Source organism: Thunnus thynnus, chromosome 7, assembly GCF_963924715.1.
Source record: "Thunnus thynnus chromosome 7, fThuThy2.1, whole genome shotgun sequence".
In the NCBI taxonomy this organism is placed as follows: domain Eukaryota; kingdom Metazoa; phylum Chordata; class Actinopteri; order Scombriformes; family Scombridae; genus Thunnus; species Thunnus thynnus.
The window spans coordinates 17017122-17040010 of NC_089523.1; the positions used below are offsets into that span (position 1 = coordinate 17017122).

The following is a 22889-nucleotide window of genomic DNA, read 5'->3' on the forward strand; positions in this document are numbered from 1 at the left end:
GTTTTGAATATTTACATGTATTACATTTAGCACCTTGAATAAATGAGTAACACCAACACATAATTTGATTGGATATTAAAAGTTTTATTTTAGTATTACATTAAAGATATTCTTTGAAATTTTACAAAAATAATCCAAGAAAATTATGTACATTCTGATTTCTTTAATGCAAGTAAATGCCTTACATTATTGAGATAATGACTTCCTTCCTCTATACCTCTCGCTGCTTCTCTCTGAGTCTGTACTTGGCCACTTGTGCCTGAAACTGAACCTGAATTCAAAAGACAATAAAGTCACAACATACTGCAATTTGCCAAAATGGCACATATCCACTTTGGAAATAAAATTTTACAAAACAGTAATATGCTATACATTTATAAAGACAAAAGTATTGTTTTTTTTTAAAACAATTGTCTTGAAATACAGTAGCTAATCAATGTATTTTACTTTCAGAAATTATTTTTGTCAGATTTCAAGGAGATGGGGTTCTGATTTTGGGATGGAGCTGTTCATAAGAATAAAACTTGATAATGAACACCTGAGAAAAGACCATGATGTTTCTGTTAATGGATTTTGGCACACGAGTCCATGTACGCACGAAAATACACACAAAAAAACTCAACACAACATAAAAGCAGACTGACCAGTGAAACCGATAGCAATGTCTGGAGATGTGAAAGCAGAGCTTATACACATCAGCAACATAAACACACTCTTCCTGTGGTGACACTTCACACACAGCGGGGTTGCTTGCCTAAAAACTGGGACAATGTACAATATCATTTATCAATGCAACAGTACAAATTCTGCCTCATCCAAGGCGCAACACATGGCAACCAGCGGACATGAGAAAGCGTTCAGCTCAACCTTTTGTTTCAAACAAAAATGGCTGTTCAATACTGAAGAGGCCCATTTGGATACCTTTGCACAAAGTCAGTTTAATCTTCATTTTCAGTGTCATAACAACGTTTAGTGTACTGTATATTTATGATGAAACATTTTCCTCCTTCAGAACACTAGATCAGGATATGAGTTCACTAGGGATGATGCTAATTTTTAGTATAAATATGGTACTGCCACCTTGTTGATATCAATATTGAAATCAGAGCAGCCTCCACTCAACAAACAGGTTATCAGATCTCATTAAAATATCATTTCCATTTTTTTGTGTGAATAACAAAGGACAGAGTTTACATCTTGAAAGAGCACAACACAAAATACAATCAGACCTAAGTGTGGACTTACAGAAAAAAAAGTTTAAGTTAGTCAAAAATAAAACATGTTTCTATATGAGTGCAAAGACTTACATTCAGTCTGAAATGTAAAAAGTGTAAAATGAAATAGTTTGATATGCATCTGTTCAAAATGTGCCAAAACTCTATCAGTGAGACAGATGACACGCAGATGATTTAAAGGTAACTGTTGAGTGAATGAGGCACATATGTCAAACCGACCGCTGCCGAGCCCTCTGAAGGTTTCTGAAATATATATTTCCAAAAGAACCTGCTTATCTTTTCTATGTAAAATCCTGAAAAAATTCACTCCCTGTCTATCTGAAGGCCTTTTCCTCCTGTTTTTCTTTTCTTTTGTTTAAATTTAGTGTCACGTATGTAAGGCCACTTCTCTTCTTCTATATAAGAACAGAGCAGTGATGTCAGGAAGAAAATCTTCATTTGAAAGAAAAACCCTTAAAGAGGCAGCTTCATAGGTGCTGGTGTTCAGAATTACACTGTTTTTGCAGTAGTCTGTACAAGTCACATTTCCCATCGAAATAGTGTTATACTTTTCTTTATGAGGAAAATTAACAGCATGTACATTCAAGAGAAATATTTCAGTTATATCAAATTTGTCAATTTCACAAAGCCTTCAAAGGTCCAGTAGTACAAATATAGAATTTATGCTTTGTATGAGATGATCATATATAATATGTGATTCCCTGCAAATCTCATTTGTATATATATGTGTGTGTGTGTATATATATAGGTATGTGTGTATGTTTGCATTTGTTCATCTATGGTGTGTGTGTGATGGAGACGGGGGGGGGCAGTATTGTCAGTTCTGCTGAATCTGTCACAGCCGTGTCTCCCTGTCTGTGCTGTTGTCTGCCGTTCGTTGTGACTGGTCAGAATTAGAGATCACAAACTCTTCCTTCCTGAGTGCCTCCAGCTCTGTTCCGCCATTGGCCAGGGCTCCGTGGATGGCGTTTCTTTCCTCCTTCTTCAGCTGTCTGCTGAGTAGAATGAAGCCCGGGATGCAAATAACAAACGAGATAGTCCGCAGGCTCAGAGTCAAGCCCAGGTATGCTATCCTGAGCAAGCAAGGATGTAAAAAATATTAACTGATTTGGTAATGAAAGCCCTGATGGTTCAACACTAAACACCCAAAATGTCTAATACTGAGGGGTTCTGAAACTTTTACATCAGACAAGACAAGAGAAGGAAAAAACTTGTCGACAAATTGAGGAGTGATTGATGCTGCAATGACTTCTACACTAAAAAAATGGCTAAACAAGTTACTGAATCATGAGAACTAGTAGCAAATAATGGCCGGTTGCCTTGCCAGCCTACTCTTATCGTGTTTTAGCAATACTTGCAAAATTAAATTTATTAGTCTCTCTATTTATTGCTTTATTTATCAGTTTCTAGAAACAAAACATGACCTAGAATGTTAAATATCCAAATAAAACTACAAAATCAGGCCAAAAGAAATCTTGGCTCTGTTACGCAACTTTAAAAAATACATGCACAGTTTGGTACAGCTACATCGACGGCAAAGAGAAGACGTGCATGAATGCAACATGAAGATCTAACAATGTAAACGCTTCATGAAGACTTAAAGTATAAGTTACATGAAAGTAAATCACTACAAAGTTGGCTCATATAGCGCGAGTGCCAATGAACATCTGATAGACGAAAGAGGTCTGAAAATCTTTCAAAGCAACATGAGATACTTAACAGAGCTCCAAAAGTTGCACTTCTGTGTCTAAATTGCACACTGCCAAAAAATAAAATGCAAAAAAATACTTTATATGTCAAAAGGGACAGTCATAATTATCATGAAAACATCTGGCACACACAGACAAACTGCATCAGCAAATAGGAACACTGGTTACAAGTAAAAGCTACTGTGCCCAAATAAAACACTTGAAAGTGAGTTCTACCTGTATGCAGTAGTGTTGTAGATTCTGCAGGCTCCTATGCCTCCGCACCTCTTCTGGCCCCATTTTAGACATGTGGTGTCAATGATTGCTCCAAAGTAAATAGGCGCCGGGATCCCCGCTGTAGAACCACAAACATATTTTCTAAATCACATCATGCAGAGCTGAAACACAACATCCTATTACTGATTCTGCAAGCACAGAGTAGTGAGAGGAGTAAGGATCAACCACTTAGATTTTTGCAAACACAAGCATTTTGGAGTGTATCTGGTAGTTCCAAGTTACAGAGGCTAGGAGGTTCAGAGGAAAGATAACACTCAATACACCCAATAAAAGTTGGCTTTAGAAGGATACTTACCGAGTGTACGTGTTGCCAGAGCATGGAAACCCAAGGCCAAAGATTTCAGCTGTGGTTTGATGCACCTGCAGGAAGAAAATTCAAAGACATTTTTCATGATATTCAGCAGAAACTGCTGTCAGCGATGTGTACAGCCCCAAACAGAACACATTCAAGGTCAGACAACTCAAGTTCCTTTCTAAGTAAAAATGGAGCTTAAGTAATCTCAGTAGTAATGTGAAGTGCAGTCAAACCAGTGTACACACTATGTGTAAACAGTGTAAGTTCCAGGACACAAAAAGGGTCTTTGCAAGTCTTTTATGTGGAAAAACAAAAACAAAAAAACATGATACTTAATGTAGAGTTATTAAGGCACTTCCCTGTCCAAACAGCGCATGCAGTCATATACTGGTGCTTAAAATACCCTGTGACCTCTTTCCGGTCTTATCAGACTTTACACTAATCTCTGAAAATCAATGGAGGAATTTAAAAAAGACTATAGAGTAATTACAAGAGACAGTACAATAAAGACACAGAAATACACAGCATGTAAACTAATTTCATGAGGCTGATGCATTCCAGCTGGATCAGCTGACATGGCTTCAGGAGATCTTGTATGTGTGTTTGTTGTGTGTAAGCGAGAGTGTGTGTATGTGTGTGTGTGTCACGTGGAGTAATTTCTTTAACGCTCTCTCAATAAAACCTATTTATTTGAAAAGAAATATATAGAGAGATAAATTGAGGACAATAATTATGTATAGAATGCTAACTTGTATCTGTCGGTTTCTGTGTTAGGTGCAGTGTCAACCACCAGAAGGCGCTGTGGCGCAGAAGAATCTAAAGTGAGTTCATAATGATGTGTATACATTTTATTGCAATAACCATTGCAAAATCCTAAAATTATTATATTTCATTAACACACATATATTGTCTGTTTTTTCATCTATTTTCTGTAAAACATAGCCTGTGTACATGACACTGGTGTGCAGCAGTTGCAATGAGCAACTCCAGTATGCATGTTCTCTACTTATGCAACTGTCAGGAAAACACTGAATCCAAGAGGACTTAAAATGCATTTGCAGTTTCAGCCAACAAGGTTAAATTTCTCATTCGCCCATTCAGGTTATTTGCTGCTTCAAACTATGAGTCATAGATTATTAGACTTTTCTTTACTGCTTTATATTACTGCTCCATTTGACAATGTTCCTTTTAAGAAATCAATGTACAACATGTACAGTGATATAATATTATTTAATTAGAACCACATAACACAGAACAGCCAGTCTCTGGCCAGGTGGCCACAATGTTCCTCCATCATATTTGCTGATCATCAATTTCTCAGTGTTTTAAAAGCTTTAGCACTCGCTAATACATACAACATAACATATGTACTGCGCACAAATGCGTGGGAGAAATACAGCAGTGTCATGACCCATTTCCTTCTGTATCTAAAGGGCTAGTAATTATAGTGTATTAATGAAGGATCCGTTCACTGTTTTTCCACCCAGACCATCACTTCTTGTTGTTCATAATGCACCATCACTGATTCACTTTTGAGAAATGTAGCATTCTGCAGCTACCTCAGCATCATGATTTATGACGAAAAGTCCTCATCTACTTTTGCACAGGAGATGTGTAGAATACCTGCTGCTAACCTTAATGAACTGTAGCTTTTTGTTTAACTCAACAGGCTGTGCTTTGTTGAACTTACGCCTATTACTGCAGCTAAGATTAGCAGTGTGCTCAGGAGCTTATCATAGTGGTCAATTACTGTTAGGAAATGTCAATAAGTCAACAAGACAAAGGTAGCTTTTTCCACTCAACAATTTGCTTACAGTCTCCCTGACCTCATTTGTGAGCATTAGGTCACAAATTGGCCCTCACAGATTTAAGCAAAATCATGTGATAGGAAACAGACTATTTTTAAACTGTTTGTATGACTGTTTATGTGTGAAACACAGACACAAAAACACAATATAAACATGTTGCCATTGCCAATAACAGTAGTCAGCTATATATGGCTCAGATCATTGTTTCTGAATGCTTTGATCCCCAAGAAAGCAAGCAAGAAAGAAAAGCAAGAAAATATCCCCTTCCCATGATTCCTGGATATAAACTAGATCAGGCAGATCTGTCTGTGAAAACTAATTAGAAGTCAACAATGTAGTGCTAACTCAAATGTTATGAAAATCAAATAAATGTGATTTTTTTTCTCTTTCAAACTAACTGAATCAAAGCAATAAATCATATGAAAATGTGTCTTAAGGGCTGCTAACTTAAAGGTGCAATGTACGACATTTATTCAATAAAGTTGGGGGGAAAAAAGAAAGTGGCCCCTGAACCGACAGCACATGGAACTCAGATCAAACTTTCAAACCAGGCAGTGTTGATCAATATGGATCAAGATCCAGTTACTGCATTGCCTATTTCTCTGATGTTTTCAGAAACATATTTTAATGTACTGTTTAGCTGTATGAGAAACTTTGTGACTCGGTTGCCATGTTGAAAACAGACATGGGAGGACATGGAGGGATTCACACACACTAACATGCATGCCCAGCTGGAGCTGCTATCAAAACAGAGAACCGAGAAGCTCAGATAACAACACCCAGAGGGAGTGTGACTTCATTCTCTGCTCAGGACACCATTACTTCACTATATCTTTACTTAGCAAATAGTTGTTTGCTAACATCTAGTGGGGCTGAATGTCATATACTGAACCTTTAATAAACATTGTAAACACTGCTACAAATGTAGGTCATATTATGTTGAATGCCATTTAACAAATATGTTGGCTATAAAAGAGCTCCAAAAGGTTAAAATCATCTATGCCTAAATTAAAGGTGCATCATTAAAAAAAAAATTTAAAAAGTAAAGTTATTTAATATATAAAGGTGAAGATTCTGGGGGGAAAAAATCATAATATCATATGCAAAACAGACAAAAAATGAAATAATGGAGATGATGGTATTAAAGCCAATATGATCCTTTTTGCAGTGTGTACAATGGTAATACGGTTACTTCAAAGTCTTTTTTCATTGTATTTTTTTGGCATATATCTGACCTGATGAGAAGCATGTAGCCTGGTGTTCCCCCGAGGGAGATGATAAAGGAAGTGATGACAGAGAGAGCCAGGAAGTACGGGAACATCCTGTCACAGTCGTCCTTGTGAAGGCACTGTCCTGTACTGGCTGTAAAGTTACCGGCCACACCGACACAGCTACAGTTAGAGAAGACCTGGAGAGACATATATAGGCACACACATGACCATGGATAGCAGGACACAGACACACACATAAACACATTGATACATACTTTATACTGTGTATAGGCACAAACACTCGTGTGCTAGTGGAAATCAGTGCGTATTGTCAGAATTTTAACTTAAAGTGTTAAATGTCTTCACTGTCTTTCAGTTCAAAGATGAAACATCTTTAAATTCCAGATCCACGAAGATCCCCATATCCTTAAGATTTTCATAATTTTACCCTCTTTTAGGTGAGAAACAAAAATGACCAACAATGCTTATTTCCATCATTCATAGTATACGTGACAGTTTAAATAAAGGCACCAGCAGATACCCTCTATGGTTTGAGCTCCTGCCAGGACATCAGAGTTGTCATCATTTTCATTAACTATACATTAGATACCCTCTATAGTCCAGTCAATCTGGGGTTTGACCCAGGGAAAATTGCAATAGCATTAATTCCTAGGGACATCCAAATAACATATTCAAAGCCATCGTATAATTTATAATGTAATGTAGATAGCCATTTCGCTGTCATTCACCTTAGTATGGAAATGTTTCAGCCTGAGGTCAATGAGAGAATCTGTTTCTCCACCTTTGTAGATTAGTATCATTGCCCTTTCCCCTCTAGCAGAAATTTCATCCTTGGTAGCAGATTGTTTTTGAAAAATGCTGGCCTGTACTCTTAACGAGTCGCTTTCTCAAATCAGCCACAGCTCCAAACACTCTGGATGTTGTATCACAGCCAAACATGGCATGGGGAATAAGGTGTTGTTACTAACACCCTCACCCAACACACCACTTGCATGCCCAATGTTCAAAAACATGCAACTTGACAAAGACGACTTCTTGGGTACAGACATGAAGTACCTCTCTCCTTGCTGATAGAGGTGTAACAGAAGAATGAGGAGGTCAGTGTCATCCCCAATAAGGACAGTCTTTGTTTAAATGCTGCTGTCACTGCCGTTGTTTGAACTATGAGCGCATCTGCATCTCCCTGAGCGTTGTGATTGCCAAACCCTGCAAATTTTAGTCCCTCCCCCAACAGGTTTAAAGTTTGTTGTCATCATTTGACAGAAAGTCCTGCTTTTTCAACCTCAGTGTCATGGTTGATGTGAATGAAATCTTCAAGCCATTCTTTGTATTCATCCTTTTATGGGCACCATCCTTTGTAGATAGCTGGCTTCTGTACCCATCAAACACGATCACCACTGATTGCCCATAATGTTTACCAACATAACAATGCAAGTTTCCACTATTGCCGCGAATGTCTTTTCTATCTCCCAGGGTAGTCGTTGGAGGAGGGCCCCTCTATCTAAGACATACAGGATATGTCTTTCTGGCACATCATCATGAGGCACATTTCTATATTGCTTTTGCAATTTGGGGTTTGTTTGCTGGGAGAAGCACCATTTTCATTTTGAAGAGGGCAGGTGGATACCCCCAGAGTTCGTATTTGAAGGCTTCAGCTAACTCATCTGCCTGTGTCCCAGCAATCACTAGTCTCTGAAACAAGAGCTGTGGATCGATACGGACTTCTTCATTGTACCATTTGACTGTGGATTTGGAGTCCATGGTGACTGCATGTGCTTTCTTCTTGAATGTATTTTCTGTCACCTTTTTCCCTACCCTGTCTTTTAAGACCCCTCTACTAACCTCTTTTGAATGGTCCACACTCACTCATGGGCTGTCACACTGGTGATTAAGTGTTTAAGGTGTTCATACCCGGCAAATGGATTTTGCAACTCTAACAGACTAAGAATTTTTATAGTGTTGGCACTGTCTCTTGCCTATCTTGATGCAGAAAGGTCCTTGTGCTGTTCACTTGTTTCATAATTTACCCCTGCCAGTTCCTGCGTGGCATTGTTGATTTCAGATGTCTCCATGTCCGTCCTCCAGTCATTTTCATACTTTGCATAAGGGCTTGCTCTATTAAAAGTTCGGGGAAGAGTCCAGCCTGGTATTCATCTGACCTATGGACAACTTGCAGATCATCTTCCTGAAATCTTTCATAAACTCTGGGATGCGTTTTTTCTAGTTGGCACATTTTCTGGAGGTATATGTTCAACGGTTTTATATACAAGTTATGTCCAGAAGCGGCTATGAATGGCATCATGTCTGTCAGGGTATCAAGGTGCCGATCTCAATTTCCAGTTCTCTCCAATCTGATGAATGCACGGACTAGATCGATCATCTCCATCTACTGTAGCAAGAGTGCTGCTGTTTCGTGATCTACCATGGTTGTCTTCTCTGCCTCCAAATGCTGGGCTATGATCTGGAGTAGTTCACTTGCATTTGTCCTGGTTGCAGTGGCAGCCATAACATTGTCATACAGATCTGAGACTTCAGCTCGTTCCTCTGGTAAGTCTTTGGCATGGTTTCCTCGCTGTCATCAGCAATGGTCTCATCTTCAGTCAACTCTGACATATCCTCCGAGTCTACAGCATAGCTTGCTAAGACGGGCAGTTTGACTTGAAAAGTTTTCACTGCCACTGGGGTGTTCAGCACTCCATCAACTAGGAAATGACTTAGGAAAAGACACCAAGTATGTTGAATAGGTATACACAGACTCTCCAATATAAACACCATTTTACCTACTCTAAAATATTGAAACTTTGCTTTTGACCTTGAAAAAAGTATGTTCCACTAAATCCATAAAGGTATACTTTTAATGTATGATGCAGGAGGTATTAGGACCAATAAAAACTATAACATTACTTTTGCAATTTCTTCTTGGTTGGGCCCTTTTTGAGTTAGATTGACTGGACTACTATATCTACTTCAACTCCTTATTTTTCAAGTTCAAAAATGTGCCATTGTCATAATCCAAAAGATTATGCTATCAAACCAATCAGACAATTAAATAATTCATAAAGGTAATTTATTAAAGGTGTACAGTTACACTTTCCTGTGTTAAAGCCTTTATTTTTCATGTTAACGAGATTATAGTTGAGACAGATTAATAATTTAGACTGGAAATATCACACACAATAAATAAATGCACAAACATAAACAACAGTGTGATATATATACAATTTAAGCACTATTTAAGCATAACATTCAGCTGTAGGGATATATCAATTTTGTGAACCTGCCAGAGCTGTGCAGACTGATATTGACTTCTTAACATTACCACAGCCTGCACACTACTAAGGTATTTACCACCATAAATTATTTTTCTGTGTGTAATAATTTTTTTAATAATTTGAGTACCTTGCCAACTTACAGTGTTTTTCCCTGAGCCAGCAGAGCTGCTGCAGCCAGCAAGGCAGGGAGAAACATACGTGATGCCATTCTCTCCACAGACTGGGTCCCAGTCACTCGCTGAACAAAAACAGTCTGAGTTGCAGGCGGTGAACACGGGGTGTTTATCATAAGATACCCCTTCCATGCTGGAAGGAAGATAGCAAGATAGAAGTACAAATGAAAGGAAAATATTTGTTTTTAATATGCTGTGTTTAGTGAGCATTACACTTATACTGTATGTGTAGATTTTGTTTTATCATCAATTAACAGTAAAACAGGGTTGTGACAGGAAAACAGTTACAATGCTTATTAACTTTTGGATTATACCATGATACTTGTAAAGCATTAGGAAAATAAATACCATTGTAGACCAAAGTGCACATTACATTACCAGCAGATATTGTTACACACATTTGGTGGGAAAAAAAGGAAAGTGGACTTTTTAAGAGAAATACAGTAGCTTTTGGCTGATATTTTACCTCAGAGTCAAACAGTATAGAGCTATAGTGACTGAATGAATAAAGAAATTAATGCAGGTCATAATTTTACGTTAACGTAGCTTTCTCTCCTAAATGCCACATCTCAACAATAAATAAATGATGTAGGATAAGTCAATATTACAATTATTATTTATTATTATTATTTTTATTTCCTGTGAGGGGGGGCGTCATAGAGTTCTGTGCTGTGAACTATGTATCGTAAAAATGTAAAGTGAACTGATAGCTGCTCGCTCATTTATGAAAGTACAGGCTTAACATGCATTAGGAATTGGAAAATGTTATTTACCACAAGCAGTGTTGGCACATCGCACCCGTCTGGCAGCTTTTAGTGTTTTGTCAGCAGTGTCACTTCAGCTGTGTCTGGTGTTGAAACTCAGTTTTAAGACACAGCTGTGCATTGGGCACCCACAGGGGATGATTTCTTTCTTTGTTGGTCTGTAATGCCTGGCTGGGTGATTGTGCTTGGTGCTTGTGATTGCCTACTGGCATGTTCTTGCTTGTTCTGTTGGCAATTCTCAGGCTGTTCTTTCATGAGTGCCCCCCCATGGAAACAAAATGTTTACCAATTTTGTGCCAATTCTGCCTAGATACCAGTCTACATCTTCTCTCTTAGTTTAACTTAACTGTCACATTAATCATGAATGATCACCAAAAAAAAGTATGAGTTGCATTTTGTTGTTTGCATACCAGATGTACTTACATAATCCTAGAAGTAGAAACTGACAAGGTGCAGCTATCGCACTATGTTTTGAATTTGGAATAATATATTCCTTACCAACATTTTAATTTAAAAAGGAGGTATTTAGGTATTTGAACAGTAGCCCAGACACAGCATGTAATTTGTGACTAACCTGTTGTATGAAAGTGTTACCCCGGCTACCTTGGCGTTCTCGCAGCTCATGGCAAAGAAGAACAACGACAGGATATAACCAATCAGAGATGTGCCAAAGGCAAACCTGGCTGCTCCCATGATGTTCAGCTTAAGTCTCTTCATCAGCAGACCACCAGAAAACATCCCCAGTGCTACAGCCGGGATATTGATCACGCCTGAAATGAACGTAAACAGCAAAACACTGGATCAATATTAAATGAAAATGCATGCTGCATTAAAGGCTAAATCTGGATTTGAAGGAAGACGGACAATACAAATTAATATTGTATTAAAGCTTGGCTTAATACTGCATGCAAGTTAACTTCTGAGACTATTTCAGAGGAAAAATTTAATTTAACATCAATGTGAAGAAGGTCTTTTATCTACACCCATGTCATTAGCACTGGTCAGTAATATTGCATTCTCTTTCATATGCAGCCAGCCTGGTCAATGCAGGCATCTCCCTTGATGAGACCACATGTACGTAGATACTTTCATCTTATGTTATCAACTTCATTAGAAATTTCATTTAATATGCAAAGCACTCTTCATATTCACAAAGCCCCAGTCTCTGCAGCTGTGACCATTAATCAGCTGAAGTAGAGCATAACCAACCCAGTGCTCCTTTCTTTAACAATATCCTCTCTCCAAAAGACTTTCCCTGCTTCATTCAGCAAATGCAAAATACCATAAATTAACTGGAAACTAAATGCTGACCAGTGGACACATTAGAGATGATTACAAAAGCACTCAGATCAAAAGCAAACATTATTTCAGAATAATAAGCATGTTAAATGTGTAATCTTTACAGCACAAAAGCCTTTCCTGGGTCTATCATGTGCTGATTTTCCAGGTTGTAATACACAAATAATTAATGTGACATAGTGAAATATTCATAGCACATGTACCATACCCATCAGGAAGTTGGCCTTTGACGCAGACTGCCTGAAGTGCTGCTCAATGTACTTCGGCTTATACGTGACCATGCCAATAAGAGAGTTCAGCTGGATGATTGTCACACACAGGTAGATCAAATACACAGGGTGTCCCAGCAGAGTTCGCAGGGTTGGAATAAAGTCTGCGGAGGGAAAATAATCTGAATAAAAAACACATCTGTCCAGAAATGTTAAATATAGGGTACAGGTTATCAATATAAGAGTGATGGCTGACTGTAACATAATCTCTAATTACTGTTATGATATGACATTTCCCCTTCTGTGTGTATGAGGTGGCATAAGGAGTACTGACTTGTGACACTAAGACAAAATTAAAGCCAAAGTGTAGAATTTGAAAAAGGCACTCACCCAGTACATAGTGGCTTTAAAAGCCCTGAAAATGTATTTTCTAAATAAGCAACTTACTATCAGTGGTGGTGTCCTACATGAACACAACATTTTCTGCCAAAGTTAGGACAGTTGTGAGACATTTCTGCACTTCTGTTTTTGTCATCAATCAAGAGTCATCAATTAAGTTGAACAACATTTGAATCAAAATATGGTAACAGTAGTGGGGTTGTTGCTTATGTTGCTCAGTCGCTGTCACTTAAATCTGATCAAACCACATCCACAAGTCCTGATGAAGCAGATAAGCTGAGTTTTTTTAACTTTTAAACTCTTAATGAATAATAACTAGGGATGTTTCTCCAAACTTAACTTTGATTGTTGCTTATTTAGTAATTAATATTTAATATTACAAAGAAAACTTTGGTGGCTAACGTGGCTAATGTTAGCTATCTTAAGTAATATCTCTGTTGCTGACTTTATGATTCTAATGTGTTACTGTTATAGTGGCTTAGCACTTTAAATAAAGTCTAAGCTACTGTTTCGCAGTAGTTTAAGAATGTAGAACAATGACACATTTCAGAGGAAAATGAATGCAGTCTGTGTTGCTTTTAATACACAGACTGGATTTCCAGAGAACATAATTTTCCAGCTCTAGCAAGTTTAAAAATCATATGTCTGAGCCTCTACATCCATCCTTACCTTTGGCCATTTCTAGGAAACTAGTATGTTCGTCTGCTGGGTACTTGTGCTTCATAAGGGGAGAGTCTTTGATGAAACTTGTCTGCTCTGGTCTTTCTGGGCCCCGGGGCCCTGACATGGGCAGGGAGCGGGGCAGAAACCAGAATGGGATGGCAGAGAGTAGGGTGATGACCCCAGCTATGAGGTAGCCCAGCCACCAGGCCCCAACCCAGCGAGCGTCTGCTGGGGTGATTGTGATGGTTTCTGTGTTGGGGGTACAGAGGGTGAGAGTTAATCAGTGTTCATGTAAGTAAAATTAAAATAGGGTGCACATATTAGTGGCTTATGGTTTAACACAGATCCTATATGGTTTAGTGGGACAACTTCATAGTGAGATATCAGTTTTCTTTCAAACAAATACATAGTTCAACAGGTTTTCTACAGCCCATTCAACTCTCTCTCTCCACTGTAATTTGATAACCAGATGAAATGATGCAAAGATGAAGCACTGAGTACAGGTTTCTGAAATGAAAAGTCTCACAGAACTAAATCAATTCTGACCCTTGTCAGGTCATGGAGATTTTACGTAGGTACTCATCTGTTTCATTTTAGCCTTATTTTCAATCAATCAGTAGATGTTTTTTCATTCTTATTTATAGATTTGTCAGTCCAATACGTTCACTCCATTGCTAATAATATATAAATATATTTATATATATATATATATATATATACACACACAGTACTGTGCAAAATTTTTAGGCACTTTGCATTTAGGCATTTTGATTCTTATCCATAATGCAATACCATCAAGGAGGCATCTGATCAGTCCCAAATTGATTTTGCAGCATGACAATGACTCTAAATACACAGCCAGAGTCATAAAGCACTATTTTCAGTGACAAGAAGAACAAGGAGTCCTGCATTCTATTTTAGTTTATTTTTATTTCCAATTGCATTTATATGTCTTTTTATATTGCCTAGTGTTGCTTTAATATTCTGTCTTGATGCTCTCTATGTTTTATGTAAAGCGCTTTGAATTGCCTTGTTATTGAAATGTGCTGTACAAATAAACTTGCCTTGCCTTGCAACAGAGGATATGGCCCCACAGAGCCCTATTCCCAACATCATGGAGTCAGTCTGGGATTACGTGAAGAGATAGGAGCAAGATGTGGTGGGAAGATGCTTGGAACAACCTACCTGCCAAGTACCTTGAAAAACTGTGTGCAAGTGTACTAAGGAGAATTTGTGCTGTTTTAAAGGCAAAGCGATCTTACACTAAATATTGCTTTAATTTAGGTTTCTTCTGTTTAGTGAACTTTGTATGAAGTTAAGTGATAAATAAAAACTATTCATGGCATTATTTTTGAAAGCATCGTCACTTTACTTTTAGTGCCTAAAAGCTTTGCACAGTACTGTATCTATTGGGAAAAAGAAACACATTGAAGTTATTTTTATCCAACTGAGATTTAGTACAGGAGAAGCACACTTGTGTCTCCTTACGTTTTTTAATAAGTCAGTTTTCACCCTGACCTCAATTTCTCTCCAGTTTCTCTTTTGACTGTTTTGTTGCCAGCTACTTTCCTTCCCATCCCACTTTCTCTCTCTGTCATTTGTTCCATTACCTTTCTTTTGTCTTCTATTTTTTCTCCTTCTCCCTCTGCAGCACTCTACTTGATTGTAACCTATCACAGGGCTTTATTCTTCCTCTCCCTCGCCTGCCCTTGTTCATTAGCTAATTGATGGTAATCCTGTACACCTGTTCTGACTCGTTGAGATGTGCATGAATCACATGTAATGTACTTGCTGTTGTATCTGATAACATCGTGCCTCAGTTTTATGAAAGAACTATGTATTTATGTCCTTGAGAGAATGCTCATTTTAATGATATCAGAATTTTTATGTTTAAGTGTTTGGGCTATGACCCACTGTAGGTCACAAATTAATATATATTTTTAGGGTATTACGCATGTTCATTGTCACAGCACTGGTTGCTTTACTGCTCCAACAGAGTAGAGTTATTACATTGTTTTTCACATGTAAATAAAAAACAAATTGACAGTTGCACTTAATATTTATGTTATCTCTTCACTTAACTAAGCATTTCCAGCAAGTAGCATTAACACAACATGTAAATGTAAGGACATGAACAAATGTTTCCTAATAAATGTTTTCCAAATCCAGTAACAAGAGCTCTTTGTGAGTCATGGATGAAGGTTTCATGACATCAAATGTGTCTAGACAGTCTGCAAATTTACATCATGATCTGGCCCTAGAATGCTTAGAAATGTAGTCATATGTTAACTCACCCATTTTCACAAATCCAATGTCCACATAGATTTTGGCACAAAGTGAGCCTAGTAGATAGCCAAACACAGGTCCAACCACCGAAATGGTCTGGACACAGCCTAGGATATGATAAACAAATCCAAAGACACACACACAACAGACACAGAGGTTAGTACTTGAGACATCTGAATTGAGAACTGAGATACTGTAGATAATGCACAGTGCAAATAAGTAACATCCACCTTGTTTATTTACAGTATAATGGAGCAATTGGAAAATGTAATTAGATCTAATTAGATTGTTCCTTTTAATCAGCCTCAATGTCAAAATTTAGCACAGAGGAAAATAAAGGCTCTGCCCTCTTCAGTGTGCAATTATCCTTCAGTTTTATAGTTGAGTCCTTTTAACCTTTCATCAACAGCTTATTTTCAACATACAACAAGTGCCTCACTGAAAACCTCACAGGGCCCCTTCCCAGCATTGAATAAGTCCATAAGTCTGTTAACCAAAAACAAAGCTACATAAAATCACAAAAGTATATACAAATAATACAAGCAGAGATAGATTAATATATGTGGGCCACATGGACAATTCTAAAACAATGGTTAACATGGAGACCTTTTAGACCATATACAATACCTGTTGTTATGACTATAAAAGTTGAGACCTTACCTGCAATATCTACTGAACAGTTAACAGTGGTAAACTTCACTGATTTGACCTTAGTAAAAATTATATAATTAAGTGTGTGAGACAGTCTGACATAGAACGATAACCTCTTGTTACCCCATGTAGAAATATAAACTGAAAAATGTGCAGCATAGTTGGGAAACATGCTGTGTTTATGGTACTATTGTGAATTTTCTTATGATGTCAAGGGAGCCCTTTTTAGAAATGTAAATACAGAGCCTTAATATCATCAATTATACACTGGTTACTTTTTTCAGTGCATCTCTACTTCTAAGTGATGTTTTTCTTACCAACATATAGAGCAGCATTCTCCTCGCTTGCAAAATCATCTATATAAGAGATCCCAAGAGGCTGAACAGGCGTCTCTCCAATCCCCCGCAGGACATTTCCCAGGAGCACATAGATCCACATAGACAGGTTGGAATCTCCCTCACAACCTGGACGAAAAGGTGAGTAAACATACTTGTCTACATTAGTGTGTGTGTGTATTTATCTGTGTTGGCACACACCTTTAGCTGGAACGTCAGGCATTTTACCATCTTGGGTGAGGTCAGCTGGTGAGCCCACCGGACATGGAGAGGGGTTAAGGGTTGAGTTCACTACCCACCGCACCGATGTTTCAAATTCATAGCTGTACACAAAACACAAATACAACTGTTAAAAAAATCATCATTTTACTTGGTTGTAGGCTACAAAATGTTCATAAATAACGTGTCAGTGAAGGAATCCCTGTTGGAAAAGTGACCATCCTGAAGCATCTACAAAACTCATTGGAACAGCAAAGTAATGGGCTGTTTGACCTGGTATAGGCTGGATGTTGTATTAGGTAAAGTAATATATCATATCATGGCCCTTAGAACATTCATTGTCATGCATCATATGTATTTCATGTTCATGTTGTATCAATATGACTTCCTCTACTGGTAACTGTTACAATGTATGATAATTCTATTTCCTGTGGATTTGATTTGGTTTATTATTGTTTGGAATGAGATGCACATGGATAGATGGGAAAACAGCTTCACTACAAAATTTCTGAAAAAAAAAAAAAAAATTCATGGTTGTCAAATCAACTGACGCAGCTTAGGGTTAGGGTTATGAATGTGTCGGAAACTCCTGTATTCAATTATAATGAAACGTCAAATAACAGTGAGGCCCACTGGCTCTTTTTACGCACCGTCCAATGATGAAGTGAGGCAGAGCAATGATGAAGGTGCCAATGGACATCAGTACACAACCTACTGCAATGATCTTTGGCCTATGGAGCTTAGCACCAAAGTAACTGACGAAAGCTATCACCAACAGGTTACCTGGAATGGAGAAAAGGACAGAAACATTAGTGACTTTATGCAGACTGCTACGCTTGAGAACATTGTCTTATTTACTTTGTTTTATCTTTTGACACTGTACGTAATCCAGATGTGTCAAGCTGCAGATCTACAACAGTAAAGCTAAAAACACCTGCAAAACCATTACACCAAACAATTATTTTCCATATGTGCCAATATATATGCAGTATATAACCATTATATACATACAGTACATATCATTACAATAGTATACCCAAACAATGATGTTCTGAAAACTGAGCATGAGACTGTTGTTTATAGTTTGAATGACAGATGAGGTTGTGCTTTCACACCTGACACATTATCTTCATCCTCCAAAAGATTATTTATTATCTACCGCATGTAGCAGCAAATGCATAAGATGGCATAAAAATTAAACAATCATGGGTGGGACCCTCCTGTATTGTCACCTTGTAGTGTATTTTGTATACGACCAGTGACTCCATTGTAAAGAAGGTGGCCTAGAAAGATAATCTTATGCCATGTTGCCTGACCTTTTACTATTGAAAAGGTTCATTTAATGGGATGACGTCAAACCCTCCAACAATTCTTCAACTGCCATGCGTGTATGTGGTGGGGGGAGTAACCTTTTTAAGCAGTAACAAGAAATTCTTAGAAGTATTTATATCTTTCATAGTATTCTACAATGTAATTACAGTGTTTGTGACAGCCAGAGCACAGTAAGCCACAAGTACAGTGACTGTACGTCAGGAGAAGTGAATTAGATTTTTGATCCTTTAGAAAAACTTCTATTTGATTCTGATATACAGTATGTGTGATGATCAAGATCAAATACAGCAATTAAGGTCTGGAACATGCTAGGAATGATTTCATGCAGCACATAGTACGTACAAGCATGTGTATACAGCTTTGGGCCAATCAGCTGAGCTCATTCATAATTATCAACCTCCTTTAGTCTTCTTTGTTCTCCTTTCTGTATTTCCCTCCTCTCCTGCTTCTCTTCTCCCCTCTTGTTTTCCCCCTGCTCTGTTCTCCTCTCTTGTTTCTTGCACTGCCCTTTCCTCTTTTCTTTCATGCTGCCCTGCTCTGCCTCTATGTTGCCCCGGCAACGGTCCTATAGGAAAATCTTGTTGCCTAGGCCACATGAGAGAAGCAGCTTTCATAGGAGATGGAGAGATGGAGGGATGGAAAGGAAGAGATCTGGGGTATTTGGCTCAGACGGTGTTAAAGGTGTCATCCTTTTTTGCTGTCAGATACAACCCCACTTATATCAGAGTATCAACAGGTCGCACACTTATTGAAGAAAAATGTTAATTATTCTTCACTATCAAACTTCCCACCTGACAGCAAAAGAGCTGAAGTAGATTGCCTGATAGTGGATGACAACTTTTATCTTGTTTGAATCATGTCTCTTTGGGTCTCATCTCATTCTGCAAGCTATGTATGATTTATAACCTACAAGAGACACTTCAGTTGAATGGACTCGCTTTACATAACTGACCTAGAAACTGGTGAAGGGACAATCTAGCCAGCGGTTACTTAAAATATGTATTTGTTGCATGTGTACAGTAGAGATTCAAGCCAGATCTACTAACTAGCTGCATGTTTAATAATTTAAGCTTTTATCCTATATGATATCCTGCTACCAGCTCTATGATTTCAACTCGCTAAAGCTAACAGTACTACAGGTCTAACAAGTGGTGCCAGTAATGTTAATGTTTATTATTAGTGATTAATCAGGTGAAACAGCACCTATATTCTTCCTCACAAAACCATTTCAAAGTGTATGTCCATGATTGTATTTCCTGTGGCATTGACAGGCCAGTTTTTTTCAGCATTGATTCAGCGTTTTACAGGTGTAGTGGACATGCAGGCCTTTATGTTTTCAATATGTTTTGTTTATTTTGTTCAATTTAAACAAGGTGGTTTCTAAAATGTGTTAGGATTTAATTTACAGTAAAAATCATGTAAAATTCAAAAGTGAAAACTTCAGCTTTTGTTAGGGGGCTGAATATTTTTGCTGGAGGGCTGGGTTTCTACTGTGGGCCACCATTTGCCCACCACTGATAAAGTAATGTGTATATATACAGATGGGTGACAAATTAAAGGAAAAACCAACATGAAGAGTCTTAGTGAGGTGTTGGGCTACCACGTGCTGCCAGAACAGCTTCAGTGTGCCTTGGCACTAACTCTACAATCTCTGAACTCATATGGAGGGATGAACACTATTCTTCATAAAGATATTCCCTCATTTGGTGTTTTGATGATGATGGTGGAGAGCGCTGTCTAACATGTCAGTCCAGAATCTCCCATAGGTGTTCAATTGGGTTGAGATCTGGTGATTGTGAAGGCCATAGCATATGATTCACATCATTTCCATACTTATCAAACTTATCAGTGACTGTTTGTGCCCATGGGGGTATTGTCATCCTGGAAGAGGCCGCTCCCATCAGAAATGTACCAGTTTTTCCTTTAATTTGTCACCTGTCTGTATTTACTTAAGGATGGATCTGTTTAAGCAGTGTAATTACATCAACACTAAAATTGTCTGGGAATCTGTCCAGGCATAGCTCATCTCTCACCCAATGTGAGTGGGGATAAATGTGTTGAAAATCATGGCTGGATGGAAACTTTCAATTCTTTCCCACCTTTAGGTTGAGATATAAACATGGTAACATGGGTGGCAGACTGGCTCATAACATATAAGTCCTAGTGTGAATCCACTGGTTTGAATCTTGGTGTTGGTCCTTTTCACTGTGACTGTGACTTTTGTCCAGTTGTGATTCCTCCCACATTCCAAACACATATAGTTACATTAACTGTAAGTGCTAAATGAGCAGCATGTATAAAGTATGTAAGAATGAATGTGTCTGTCTGTGTGCTAGCTCTGTGTTAAAATGGCAGTTTTTCAAAAGTGTTTCCCAGCTTTTACTAAAAACATGCGTAGATAGCCAAGCCCCTCATGACCAAAACAAGAATAGATACAGCATAGATAAATGTTTTGATTTTCTGGTAGCTTTAAAAGCAGTTGTTTCATAAATCAGTTCTGTTCCATGGTTTCCAAACATCATTCAATTTTCAGCTGACCTGGGATTATAGCACCCTAAAAAACTGTTTCTAAATCACATATATTTGGCATTTCTGTGCTGCAATTTCTTGTTGTCTATCAGTCAACGTATATGCCTACTGAATCTGTGATATTTTATACATTTCTGCACAAAGCTTGGAAGTTTGTGTTGCACTTACACAACAAATTATTTTTGGTTTCGCCTGAAGGCTTCATCTGCTTTGAGCTGATTCACATGTTAGATAAAAGCTGGTAAATGCCAGTCGATTCCCATGTATATAACTAGGAAATACAATGAGATTAAATTAATACTACAGAGATGTTAATGCATGACAAAAGCTTACAAATTGTGGTCTGGCTGTCCACAGCAAGAAGAAAGCTTACAGCCTGTTATGTCCCTGCTCGACACTGTGACTCACCACGCACATATGCGCACACATACACGCACACACTCCTCTGTCCTCTTCTTGGAAGCCTGATGAATCCTTTATCTGCAGCCTGAATACCTCTGTGACCCATTCATATTTCCATCCCAAAGACAGAAAGAGTGAAGGGAGGGTAGCCCATGACAGAGAGGCTGCAAACAGAACAACAAAATAACAGCAGTGACTGGCAGGCCTACTCACCTATCTCGAAGCTCCCGTCAATGACACCTATTAGGTAACTGGGGATGTCAAAGCGCCTCTCCAGCTGAGTTATTGTGCTCTTCATGTAGCTCCCCGACAGAGCTTTTGCAAAATAGGCAAAGGACAAAGCCACCAGAAACATCTGGGAGAAGAGAGTGAGATGAGAAAGAGGAAACAGAAAGAAACAAAGACAGGGTTTTTACATAAATATGCACAGGAGCTTTTCTCTACAAATGAGCAAATACAAGTGCCAGCATCGCAGGAACAATAGGGTTCAGATGAGTGAAGGGTTGGAGGGAGGGAGGGAGGGAGGGAGAAATGTAAACAACAATTAGAGAATAACTGGTTAGCATTTCAGTGATGACAGCCAGATCCATAAAAGGATGAAATGACTGGTAGTAAAGATAAGGTATAATAAAATAAGGTAAAACCATGCATAAGAAAATAGAAAAAAAAGTAAAACTTAGGGTTGTACAAACTGCCACAAGCACATACTGACACACAGAAGGACTCCCCATGGTTCACTTTTACATCTTGATTGTTTTAATTACTGCTATAACGGGACTGAAGAACGATGAGCATGTAGCAGATGGGCCCAGATCACGCGTTCTCAAAGCGACCACAGGCAATTTAATACAGACTCATTGATGGCAGAGGTCCAGAACGCCAGACAAATTCAGTTTCCTTATTAACATAGAAGTTGAGAGCCTGTGAGAAGGTTTCAGGCCTTTGACACTGAGCAGGAAATAAGGCTGGGCAATATGACCAAAATCTCATGTCCCGATATAGGTCATTTCATATGCTGATAATGATATCCAACCCGATATAGCACATTTTAATTCAATGAATAAATAGTTAGTCCATGCGCCCCCCTCCAAACCCTCTGCCCCACCGTTGTCTGTCCATCCTTTGCATGGATTAAATTTAATTACTCTCATATTGAGCTGAAATTAAATAAATAAAGACAGTCTTTACTGCGTTTTGCTGTCATTTATGGTCACTGTCTCACTGCTTTCTGCTCTTTCTCAGCACGGGCGGTCTTGAGCCCTCCGTGTGTGTGCAGCGCAGCAGAGGAGAGACAGACAGTGGTGGAGAGTTGGTGACAACTAAACTTGTTACGTAACTGTAAGTGCAATAAAAGCTTCACGTGTAAAAAGCCAAGAAGAGTAATTTATCAATGTAATCTGCACAAAAGATGGACAGAATGATGAAAAACATTGTCATAAAGAGTGTGATTTGTGTCACCATGAAATAAACAATAGAGTATGATATAAAACGATAGACATTTTTCTATCTTCACACAATATATATCATCATATCGCACAGCCCTAGCAGGAAATGTCATCACAGAAGAAGCAGACTACAATCTCAAGCCATATTCTGTGACAAACACACAGTAGTCCAAAGTTGTTTAGTTGTCCTACAAATTATTTTGATCCTTTCAAATTTAATACGTTTTTTAAAGTTTACTAGACGTTTATGATGATGTCCTTGAACCTAAATGATGTAATGACCAAATGTCCACTCATTTCAAATTGTACTTAGTAAGGTAGTAATCTACTGATTCTATAGCTCAGATCAGTGGTTC

The 22889-nt window shown here is 38.2% G+C and overlaps 1 protein-coding gene across 2 annotated transcripts in view; it reads right to left on the reverse strand.

Moving 5' to 3' along the window:
* Positions 1-70: 70 nt before the first annotated feature.
* Positions 71-22889, reverse strand: part of LOC137186016 (solute carrier organic anion transporter family member 1C1-like) — a 41930-nt gene continuing 19111 nt past the window's right edge. Inside the window, exons 3-15 of one of the 2 annotated variants that reach the window (XM_067594619.1) lie at positions 21302-21443; positions 17476-17608; positions 16835-16929; positions 16589-16735; positions 15629-15727; positions 13341-13583; positions 12272-12436; positions 11339-11534; positions 9968-10133; positions 6559-6731; positions 3516-3580; positions 3161-3278; positions 71-2308 (exon numbers count right to left, since the gene is read on the reverse strand). In XM_067594619.1, the coding sequence (XP_067450720.1) occupies positions 2071-2308; positions 3161-3278; positions 3516-3580; positions 6559-6731; positions 9968-10133; positions 11339-11534; positions 12272-12436; positions 13341-13583; positions 15629-15727; positions 16589-16735; positions 16835-16929; positions 17476-17608; positions 21302-21443 (1980 nt within the window). In that variant the 3' untranslated portion in view covers positions 71-2070. Of the gene's footprint in view, positions 2309-3160; positions 3279-3515; positions 3581-6558; positions 6732-9967; positions 10134-11338; positions 11535-12271; positions 12437-13340; positions 13584-15628; positions 15728-16588; positions 16736-16807; positions 16930-17475; positions 17609-21301; positions 21444-22889 lie in introns of both variants that reach the window. The other variant, XM_067594618.1, reaches the window with a different exon arrangement.